Source organism: Hippocampus bargibanti, linkage group LG11 (genome assembly GCF_051943395.1).
Source record: "Hippocampus bargibanti isolate YZ-2025 linkage group LG11, ASM5194339v1, whole genome shotgun sequence".
Lineage (NCBI taxonomy): Eukaryota > Metazoa > Chordata > Actinopteri > Syngnathiformes > Syngnathidae > Hippocampus > Hippocampus bargibanti.
Window position 1 is genome coordinate 21766066 of NC_142744.1, and position 12526 is coordinate 21778591.

The 12526-nt window shown below is 41.5% G+C and overlaps 1 protein-coding gene across 1 annotated transcript in view; it reads right to left on the reverse strand.

The window, feature by feature from the left end:
* npc1 (Niemann-Pick disease, type C1) overlaps positions 1-12526 on the reverse strand; it is a 35102-nt gene that overhangs the window by 19626 nt on the left and 2950 nt on the right. Inside the window, exons 2-6 of the mRNA XM_089008245.1 lie at positions 9479-9607; positions 9029-9135; positions 8770-8939; positions 4645-4812; positions 4323-4572 (exon numbers count right to left, since the gene is read on the reverse strand). Coding sequence (XP_088864371.1) covers positions 4323-4572; positions 4645-4812; positions 8770-8939; positions 9029-9135; positions 9479-9607 — 824 coding nt within the window. The remainder of the gene's footprint in view (positions 1-4322; positions 4573-4644; positions 4813-8769; positions 8940-9028; positions 9136-9478; positions 9608-12526) is intronic.

Sequence of the window (12526 nt, forward strand, 5' to 3'; positions counted from 1 at the left end):
ACGTCAGTGCCTCACCAGCCATGAACCTCACCGCACGTCACTGATATAAACATATACATATATACATATACATATATCAGAATCAGAATCATCTTTATTGCCAAGTATGTAGAACACACAAGGAATTTGTTCCCGGTAGAACACGCTGCACTAGTATCGTCGTAAAAAAAACTGCTAAGTGGCACTATACAGTTCCATTTTGGCTACTGTTGAACATATACATATCTTCTTTTCCTTTCGGCTTTTCCCCTCAGGATTCGCCACAGCGAATCAATGTCCTCCATCTATCCCGGTTTTGTGCATCCTCTTGTCGCACACCAGCTACCTTCATGTCCTCTTTGACCACATCCATAAACCTCCTCTTCTGTCTTCCTCTCGGTCTCCTGCCTGGCAGTTCAAGTCTCAGCATCCTTCTCCCGATATATCTCTCCTCTGGATATGTCCAAACCATCTCAGTCTGGCCTCTCTGACTTTCTCTCCAACGCCTCTAATATGAGTTGTCCCTCTAATGTACTCATTCCTGATCCTATCCAACCTGGTCACTCCCAAAGAAAACCTCAACATCTTCAGCTCTGCGACCTCCAGCTCTTCTTCCTGTCTTTTCTTCAGTGGCACTGTCTCCAGTCCAAACATCATGGCTGGTCTCACCACGGTTTTATACACTTTTCCTTTCATCCTAGCTGAAACCCTTCTATCACACATCACACCTGACATTTTTCTACAGCCACTCCAGCGTGCCTGGACACGCTTCTTCACCTCTTTTCCACACTCTCCATTGCTCTGGACCAGGGGTGGGCAAACTTTTTGACTCGCGGGCCGCATTGGGTTCTAAAATTTGACAGAGGGGCCGGGCCAGGAGCATTTGGAGGGAGTGTTTGGGCCGGAAATACTCTGAACAAGTTATGTCCATAATTTATAAAATCACTTCAAATGACTTCGACTGAGCGTATTTTACAAAGATTCCACAGCATATAGCTATAGTTTACGTTTTAGGACTTGCGCTGAATATTCATGAAGTCTTGTTTTCGAGTTGATGACGATCCCCATGTGACGTCACGTTTGGACCGCCCCTGACCGAGAAAGCGACATACAATGCATTTTGGGTACTTTGTTTGGTCTGAAAACTTCGTGTTGATCCGTGTTGATGGTGAAATTAGAAAGAAAACACATAAATAACGCCATGGTGAATCGTTGTGTGTTGCACCAAGACAACTATTTGATATTCGCTGACACAAATTCCCAGCTGACAAATCAGCCCATTTCCAACGGAGCTTGGGCGCAATCTTCTGCATTTCTGGGTGCTACAATTGCTGTCATTGATGGCTCGAATTGATATGGGAGGACTCCTTGAATCAATTGCAAACATTTATGCTTTCCTCTTTAGAACTATTTGAATCATATTCATAACTGGATGAGTAACAAGAAAACATCTTCTCCGAATCTGAAGCCATTGTTTTGATTCTCGATCAAAGGCAAGACGTCTTGGCGTGACGTCACGAACAGGGGGGTGGGACCTTCTGAAACTGACCATTTCCGGATTCATTTGAAGTCATTTTTATTTGTGTTCTTCATTTAACTAAAAATATCAGCCTGCCTGATTTGGGTATTTTAGATGCTATAAAACGTTTTTCTGATGCCAGTGGGAAACAAAAACAAAAAATGGTGCCGGTGCCTTTAAATGTAGTATGTACAAACCTCATAGCACAGTAAGAACACTACAACCCAATTTATTAACTGTCTTTCAAATGTGAAAAATATCCCTGATCAGTTAATAAATTTGTCTCAAGGAATATGGCGTTTACATACTATTTCGCAGATACTTGGAGGAGGAAATGGAAATAGATTAAAATAACATGCACTGTGATTTATCAAGATTGCGTCTGTTTTTAATAAGTTTCCATCGAAGGGGCAAAGTTAAAGAAATCCACATTTATTGAAAAATGGAATCACTTTCAAAATTCAAAACATATTATTACACAACGAAATATTCAAGCTCAATAATACCTACTTGTGTTAAATTCCGCCAAATCATAGATGGTTTGTCCTGACCGCGCCCTCAACAAACTCCTCACTGACGCCCTCGCCTACACGCACAAACAAAACACGTGTACCGTCGCCGAGCACACAAACATAGACTACCTGCAGTTGAAATTTGCATTCTCGGCACGGCAGCCAATCAGAAGCCTGCTTCTTTCTTCCGGACTTTCGCAAGCGTTATAAAGTCGTGCAATTGCATGTCATTTTCCAAAATAGATGCACAGAACCTCAGCCCAGAAGAAAGATTCAAAAGAAGCTAACAACATATGTGACGCTAAAAAACGTAAATTCACATTAAACCGTGACTGTAATGTGTACGTGAGACTTATGAAAGGGGCTTAGTGGCTCGTAGGAAGCAATGCAAACCGCAATGACAATCGACTACTGCAGCAAAATCTACGGCCATGCACATTTACCGTAAATTAAGCAAGGTAGCATTTGTAGTAGGTGCATTCTTGATTTAAAAAAAAACTTTATACTTTGTTACAATGTTTTTTAATGTGATTAGTTGTCTCTTTGTGCTTCAAGTTGTGAAAATTGGGACAGGCAACTTTTCAGTTATCTGCCCTGTTGTTCGCTAACTTTTTGTCATGAGTTTTAGACACTGTTTGTACTATAATGTGGGCAAGTTCGGCGGGCCGGATTAAAAAGCCTAACGGGCCGTATGTGGCCCGCGGGCCGTAGTTTGCCCATGCCTGCTCTGGACGGTTGACCCCAAGTACTTAAAATCCTCCACCTTCTTTATCTCTTTTCCCTGTAGCATCACTCTTGCATTTGGATCCCTCTCATTCACACACATATATTCCGTCTGGCTGCGACTGATCTTCATTCCTCTCCTTTCCAGGGCATATCTCCACATCTCTTGTTTCTCCGCCACCTGTTCCCTGTCCTCGCTACAGATCACAATGTCATCTGCAAACATCATGGTCCAAGGAGATTCTTGTCTAACATCGTCTGTCAGTCTGTCCATCACCATAGCAAACCAGAAGGGGCTCAGAGCTGACCCCTGGTGGGGTCCCACCTCCACCTTGAATTCCTCCGTCACACCGACAGCACACCTCACAACTGTCTTACAGTCGTGATACATGTCTTGTACCGCTCTGACAAACTTTTCCGTCACTCCAGACTTCCTCATGCAATGCCACAGCTCTTCTCTGGGCACCCTGTCGTACGCTTTCTCCAGATCTACAAAGACACAATGCAATTCCTTCTGACCTTCTCTGTACTTCTCTATCAGCATTCTTAAAGCAAACACTGCATCTGTCGTACTCTTTTTTTGGCATGAAGCCATACTGCTGCTCACAAATGTTCACTTCTGCTCTTAGTCAAGCTTCAACTACTCTTTCCCAGAGTTTCATTGTATGGCTCATCAACTTTATTCCTCTGTAATTAGTACAACTCTGCACATCTCATTTGTTCTTAAAAATGGGCACGAGTACACTTTGTCTCCATTCTTTAGGCAGCTGTTCACCATTGAATAACCCAGTCAGGAACACCACCGCCACCTCTCCAAGACATTTCCATACCTCGATTGGTAAATCATCAGGCCCGAGTGCCTTTCCCCCCTTCATCCTCTTCAGCGCCCTCATATACATATATATATATATATATATATATATATACACACGCACACACACACACATACATACACACACACACACACATATATATATATATATACACACACACACACACACACATATATACACACACACACACACACACACACACACACACACACACACACACACACACACACACACACACACACACACACACACACACACACATATATATATATATATATATATATATATATATATATATATATATATATATATATATACACACACACACATTATATATATATATATATATATATAAAAAATACTTTTTTAATGAAATTGACTTTTATTATAATTATGATAATGATGTCCGATTATGTTAGGCCAGCAGAGAAGGCCTTGGAGGCCAGGAGCATAACCAAATGGATATAATATAACATCAAGAAAACAGTATGTAGAATAATTATATATATATATATATATACAGTAAAGTCTCGTTATATCGATAGTACCGCTTATTACGATACTATTTCTATGAACGCAAGGAGAAAATCACATGCGCGCAGGCTCGGATATATCGATAGTCCCGGTTATATCGATATTTTTTCGGACTCCCGAGAATATCGATATAACGAGACTTTACTATATATATATATATATATATATATATATATATATATATATATATATATATACACACACACACTTGTTTATTTTTACCTGTAGAACCACGCTGTGAGCACTGTACCAATAAACAGGAACAGGAAGGTGATGTAAGAGATCCACATAATGACGGTCATTGCGTCCATCCCAATGATGGTCCAAGGAGGCTGGACAGGTGGAGGAATGGGTTTGGGCCCGCATACTTTGGTACAATCTTGGCAGGAGCAAGGGCTAGAACCATCGTCCAGGCCTTCGGAACAGTCGTATGTCTTGTTGTTCATCGGGGTGTATCCAAACACCGGCACATCTAAAGTCAATTTAAAAGAATACAATTGGCATACTGAGAGAAATAGTTTTTTTTTTGCTACGTAATATTCACCTGTGAATATTGGTATGATAGGAAAAGGAGCTTGTCCGTTGTTTATGTCAAACATGTATTGGATCCAGTTGGTGGCATTGCAGTACTGGGCGCTTTTTCCGCACAGCAGGGACAAGGCCTTTACGTTGCTGGACGGTGCTTGTACATCCCGGCAGGCGTTGTACATGGCTGCAAAAAGGGACGGCATCCATTAAAGTCACATTTCGCCAGCACATGGGTCTTCTAGGCCTTGTTGTATGGAAATTGTTACAGAATGTTTTGAGACACACTGCTCTGCTTTAAAAATTAATTCAGCAAGTAGAAGCTATTTTTTACCATATTTGTACATTTTGAAATGTTGAGGGAAATATTTCACAAAATCGTAATATACAACTATAAATGAGAAGAAACATTGCCTGTTTTCATCTTGAAAATCAAGTAAACCCACTAAGTAATAACATTAATGAAGAATATAAAAGAAAATTAAGTAACTGTCAAAGATATGACAGTCAGACACCGTGGACAGAGTCTCAGAACCAGAAAGATTGTCCCCACTGCCGGCAGGAGACGCAGTCATCAGATGACATACGTCTGAATTCTGCGCCCCTCTGCCAAGCTATTTATTGAGAGTATATGTAAATTAAAGTGATATATTAGTAAAACATAGTTTTCTTGATTAGCATACCACGCCTCTGGCCGTTCTGAGCAACAACAGATGTAAGCAATAAAACATAGACACTCAAATTGGTTGTCCCCTCCATCAACCGATAGATAAGTCTGTAACCTGGCGCCTGTGCAGGATGTTCAAGCCGTAAATAACTTCGGTGATAAAGGAGTATCCCAAGCCACAAATTGTGTTCAAGGGCAGACCTCCTAGATGTAGCCGACAGTTCACCCTGCCGTGTGTGTTTCACTCAGATTTACTGTGGTCATCTGCGCTTTGACTGTAGGCCCATTGTTTAGTTCAGGGGTCGGGAACCTATGGCTCGCGAGCCATATATGGCTCTTTTGATGATTGCATATGGCTCGCCGATAAAAACTAAATACATATTGTCGATTTTTCACCATTCATTTCCCGTTGGGGCTGCAGTTGGCGGAAAGTGCAATTTGTATTGGATGACACTGACCTAGAATGGCCGAAAGCGCCATTTTGATTGGATGATAGTGGCCGTCATGTTGAAACAGGTAAACGCCCAACGAGTGCACTTCACACCCAACTAGTGCACTTGAGCGTGAATGCATCGGCGCATTAGAGGAGAGAAAATGTTCTGATTCTAATTTGCAATGAAACAATACCATCGATGAAACATTTTGTGACATTTTAACAAGCCCCATGTGAACGTTAGCATCAACATACTTCTGCAAGAAGTAAATTGCAGATAGTAAGTGTGGAAGCTTATGAGCCATGTGCAGGCTAGCTAGCAGTAATTTCGACTCTGGACCGGCAAATTGAGTTTCATTCCGATCGTTTGCCTGGATTTTTACCAATCACGAGGAACGGAAAACCATTCATGTTAACGGTGAGTACTATCACAGTTATTTTAAATAATACATTCTGATATTTTGTTGAAAAGTTGCCGTGCGCGCGCTCTCACCGAAAAACATTTCTAAATATTTTACTTTTATGGCTCTCTTAGTCAAAAAGGTTCCCGACCCCTGGTTTAGTTGGTCAGCAAAGCACGGCACTTTTAAACATGATAAATTATTATTCTCCATCAGTAACTGACTCTATAAATATAAACAGATACTTTACAAAGAATAATGAAAAGAAGTGTTATAAATCTAATTATTTCTGCCACTAAACAGACAATATTTATATTTACATAAATCTTGACATTGAAGTTTATATCACTATGGTCTCAAGAGAGTGAAGGGATTTAATTCATATAACATTTTTTTTCCAAGAAGGCGCCCGAGTAGGCTCTCATGAGCCTTGCTTTTTTTGCTGTTTTTGTCTTGTTTTTGTGTTTTCTTTTGTCACTTTGTGTTGTTGTGCGTCGTGTGGAACAGATACAGATTGTTTTTCAGCATTTTTGGCTACGACATTCATCAAGGAGGAGACTGTGCCGAGCGGTTGCGCCTTTTCGGCAGCATGAGTATGCCAGTACTATTTTTGAATGGGAGGAATGTCGGTGACATTTGACTGTCAACGCTGGACACACCTGGGGCCATTGTGCTTTTTTGCGCCTGTAATGGGCAGCATCTTCACAGCCCCACTTTGTTCAGCGGAAAGGTCGGTGCTGTTGGACAGTCTGCGGCTGGATGTATGCATGGCTTGAGGAGCCCACGATGAAAAGAAAGGAGCGTCAGCGCAGAGCACCGATGCGTATGTGGAATTGTTGTGGCTTGGAATTTAAGTGGATTTACAGGAGATGTGAGACAATCTCTTTTTGTCAATGGATGCTACATACAGCTTTGTGTTTGTTTGCAACATTTGGCTTGTAGTGGACGTGCGCATTCCACCATGACGTCCCTGATCCACTACTGAAAAGGATGCTTTCATCTAGAACTGCTTCATGTCACAAAGAGGGGACAGAAAGTGCGGAAGAATGAATGACTATGTCTTTGTGTTGTCATATTATTTGTTATTTTTGTTTTTTTCCCCCAAGATGGCGCATGAACACGCAGCGGCTCCTCTCTCTCTCTCTCGCTGATAATTGGCGTTTGTGTTTTTTTGTGTTTTGTCAAAGTCATAAGTGCCTTGCACTTGCCTTAGGTCCGAGAGGACAGTATTTTCATATGTGCCGTATGTCATGCATATTAGCATATTTGACATTAAAGCTGACTTTGAATATGAATTTTTGGCCATATTGCTCAGCTGTAACTCCATTTGAAGCAAGAATATGTACAACAATTTGCGGAGTCACTCCATCGTAGACTTTCCTTTGTGTGCTTAAGATTTTCTTACATTTTTTCTTTTCAGTCAGAACAGTCAGTAAGAAAAAGTCTTTGTTCAGAAGAAATGTTTTACAAAAGCAATCAGATCTGTATTTATTTTGCATTTTCATTTTAAAAGTTGCATTAATTAAGTGCAACATGTGTTAGGAGAATGTGGTTGTTAATGGCTTGATATGGGTGTAACTAGCCCCAATGCCTCCAAATACATAAATAAATAAATCGAAGGTGACCCTCGATTGTGTGGAAATTCACTTTTGGGATATTGAAACATAACCACCAAAAAGTGAAGAAACAGTATATTAAGAATAAAGACAACTTCTTTAATGAGTACAATGTTTAAAGGACAACTGACGCCTCCGGACAAGTTGCGTCCATAATTTGTAAAATCGCTTCAAATGACTTCGACTGAGCGTATTTTACAAAGATTTCACCACATATAGATATATTTTACGTTTTAAGACTCCCGCTGAATATTCCTGAAGTCTTATTTTTGAGTTGGTGACGAGTCCTCACGTCACGGAAGGAACGCCCCTGACCGAAAAAGGACACATTGTAGCAGTCCTTTCATCAAGTTAATGCATTTTGCGGTACTTTGTTTGGTCTGAAAAATTCGTGTTGATGGCGAAATTAGAAGGAAAACACATAACGCGATGGTGAATCGTTGTGTGTCGCAACAAGCATCTATTTGATGTTCGCTGACAAAAACTCTCAGAAAAAAAAATCAGCCCCTTTCCACGGAGCTTTGTCGCCATATTCTGCTCCTTTTGGGTGCTACATCCCCCGCCCCCAGATACCTCAAAATGACACGGAATAAATTCTTTAATCGATTGCAAACATGTATGCTTTCCTCTTCAGAACTATTTGAATCATATTCATAACTGGATGAGTAACAAGAAAGCCTCTTCTCCGAATCTGAGGCCATTGTTTTGATTCTCGAGCAAGGCAAGACGTCTTGGCGTGACACCACGAACAAGGGGGCGGGACCTTATGAAACTGGCCACTTCCGGTTTCAAATTGAAGTAGTTTTTAGACATCGTAAGTCATTTTTATTGGTGTTTTGCATTTGACTAAAAATATACTGCGTGTTTTGGGTATTTTAGATGCTATAAAACGTTGTTCTGATTTCAGTTAGGAAACAAAAAAGTGGTGTTGGTTGTCCTTTAAGTGTGCAGGCAGTGTAGGTCCAAGCTACTCAGATAAGCGTGCAAACACTCATGTTTGAGGAGAGGGGTGTGTATGCAAACTCACCGTTGGAGAATTTTTGTCCGATATAGTACTGAACCTCCACGACACTGGAGCTGTTGAACTCGGTGGAATTTACGAACTCGAACTTGGTGGCATTCATGAATTGACTCTGGTGCGGGCTACACGTCAACTCACAGAAGAGGTTCATCAAGTTGAAGAAACATGAGGGACACCTGCAAATAGCCACACAGAATGATATTGACTGACAATTATGCTATGACCTGGTGTGCTGCGAGTTCACGATGTGAGCTAAAGTTCATACCGAGACAGGAATTGAAGGGGAAGCTGGAGACTCGCTTTGAGAGTACGCAACTGATCCACATTGCAGCAGAGTTCGCGGTTACCATAGTCATAACCAGGACACAGCTCCTGTATCATACGTACGTCCAAGAGTCAAAAATAAATACAACTGCAAAATATATTTTTAAAAAGCTTACTTAAAGTTCAGATTATTAAAATACAGTAAAGTCTCGTTATATCGATATCGGATATATCGATAGTCACGGTTATATCGATACTATTTCTATGCACGCACGGAGAAAATTACATGCAAACAGGGTCGGATATATCAATAGTCCCGGTTATATCGATATTTTTTCGGACTCCCTTGAATATTGATATAACGAGACTTTACTGTATATGAAAAAAAATGCTTGAAACAATATGATGAAATGCATTTTTAGCGATTGATTTTTACAGTCCTGACACATACCAAGAGGAGGTTGGAGCCCTCTGCGTCCAGAGGTTTGGGGGCTCCTGTGTAGTTACAATTATATTTCTTTCCGGGGACCTTGTCAGACTCGGCACACTCGCCATACCACACACAGTGTTGTGCCGCCCCCTGCAAAACAAACACAGCACAACATCAACTTGTATGTCTTTACTGGATACTTTTCTCTTGTGATGTCCTTTATCTGGAAATTAGCAAGTCCTTCAAAAAAACGAACAAACACACATGCACTTAATTCTTAAATTTTCTCTGAAATGAGGTCGCAAAGTGTGCGAAATTTTTAACATGACATAAGGTACATTCTGACATCTACCATCACTATTGGAAATACTTCAAACAATTGGCGCTTGAAATTCTGAGTTAAACCGATTGCGTTGGTGCCTTGATGCTTGTCAGAAAATGCCACTATTTCACTTCTGCAAACAAATTTCCTTTTTCGTTTGGCATTTAAGGGTTTTATATGTTTTGAATGAAAGACACAACATGAGTTTAATCACAGAAAAGCCACTGAAGTCTGAAGCTGCGACAGAAAATGACACACTCATTGTTCAAGGGAGTATGTACTGTGTCACCCGCTAAGTTTACAAGTGCATGAGTCACATGACACAAAATGATCCGGTGGAGTATGTGTTATCACAGCATTAACATTTGGGGCGAGGGGGTTGATAATTTCAGATAGACATCAAATGAAAATAAAAACCATCATCATTGACTTTTGCAAACTTTTCACCTTATCGCTCAGAAAGAGTGTGGATACCCTGCAGAGGAACCTACAGATACAGGAGATTCCTGCGAATAATGTCTCTAGTATGAGCCATGCAATAAAAACAGTATGTCAGCATTAAATGGGGATTGGGCAAACGCAGTGTAACGCCTTTGATAGAGTCAACCTTTGTGCTTCTTTGAGCAGCTGTCATGATTGCTCTTCCTGCCTATTCAGCATCCCACCGTTAACATGCACATGACTTGGGAGGAAGTCAATTCACTTAGTCCACAAAGTACTCCAAAGGCCGACTCACCGTTTTATTTTAAATCAGAATAAACCGCAGAACCTGTTTGTGTCTTTCTGCGGAGTTCAAAGGTAGTGTAGAAATGTCACACCCACAACAAAACAGCTGGTGTCAGAAAGTGATGGGCTTTTTTAGGATTAAGTCATACTGTTGATTAACCTGGGTAGTGTGACATTGGAACATGGACAGTTGACAGAAAAAAAGACAGCAAAGAGGAGTCGAAACAAAGCACATACATCAGAGAGTGATAACATTTGTCCCACCTGATTGAATCAAAAAAATTGATTTGAAGCATCTGTCACGGAAACAATAAGCCCTCTCTAGACTGAGAATTAAACAATTACACCATGTCCATGAACGACATTAAAAACCGATATGACCACAGCCTCAAAGATGACAGCTTGCAACCGTGTGTAAAACTCAAGGAGTCTTTCGGCTCTGATGTGCTGACATTGCAAAATACATAAATACAATGTCAACTGTTCAGGTTCGCTCCACCTTCTTCTTCTTCTTTTCCTTTCGGCTTTTCCCCTCATGGGTCGCCACAGCGAATAAATGTCCTCCATCTATCCCGGTTTTGTTCATCCTCCTCTCTCACACCAGCTACCTTCATGTCCTCTTGGACCACATCCATAAACCTCCTCTTCAGTCTTCCTCTCGGTCTCCTGCCTGGCAGTTCAAGGCTCAGCATCCTTCCCCCGATATAATCACTCTCTCTCCTCTGGACATGTCCAAACCATCTCAGTCTGGCCTCTCTGACTTTCTCTCCAAAGCCTGCTTCCTGTCTTTTCTTCAGTGGCGCCGTCTCCAGTCCAAACATCATGGCTGGTCTCACCACTGTTTTATACACATTTCCTTTCACCCTAGCTGAAACCCTTCTATCACACATCACACCTGACATTTTTGTCCATCCGCTCCAGCCTGCCTGGACACGCTTCGTCACCTCTTTTCCACACTCTCCATTGCTCTGGATAGTTGACCCCAAGTACTTAAAATCCTCCACCTTCTTTATCTCTTCTCCCTGTAGCATCACTCTTGCACTTGGATCCCTCTCATTCACACACATATATTCCGTCTTGCTGCGACTGGTCTTCATTCCTCTCCTTTCCAGGGCATATCTCCACAGCTCTAGTTTCTCCACCACCTGTTCCCCGTTCTCGCTACAGATCACAATGTCATCTGCAAACATGATGGTCCAAAGAGATTCTTGTCTAACATCGTCTGTCAGCCTGTCCATCACCATAGCAAACAAGAAGGGGCTCAGAGCTGACCCCTGGTGGAGTCCCACCTCCACCTTGAATTCCTCAGTCACACCGACAGCACACCTCACAACTGTCTTACAGTCATGATACATGTCTTGCACCGCTCTGACATACTTTTCCGTCACTCCAGACTTCCTCATGCAATGCCACAGCTTTTCTCTGGGCACCCTGTCATACACTTTCTCCAGATCTACAAAGACACAATGCAATTCCTTTTGACCTTCTCTTCTCTATCAGCATTCTTAAAGCAAACACTGCATCTGTCGTACTCTTTTTTTGGCATGAAGCCATACTGCTGCTCACAAATGGTCACTTCTGCTCTTAGTCTTGCTTCAACTACTCTTTCCCAGAGTTTCATTGTATGGCTCATCAACTTTATTCCTCTGTAGTTAGTACAACTCTGCACATCTCCTTTGTTCTTAAAAATGGGCACGAGTACACTTCGTCTCCATTCTTCAGGCATCTGTTCACCATCTAAGATGAATCTAAGATCTAAGAGGAACACCACCGCCACCTCTCCAAGACACTTCCATACCTCGATTGGTAAATCATCATGCCAGAGTGCCTTTCCACCCTTCAGCGCCCTCCTCACTTCATCCTTGCTAATGTTTGCTATGTCTTGGTCCACAACAGTCACGTCTTCTACTCTTTGTTCCTTCTCATTTTCCTCATTCATCACTTCTTCAAAGTACTCTTTCCATCTTGCCATCACACTACTGGCACCTGTTAATACTTTGCCATCTCTATCCTTAATCACC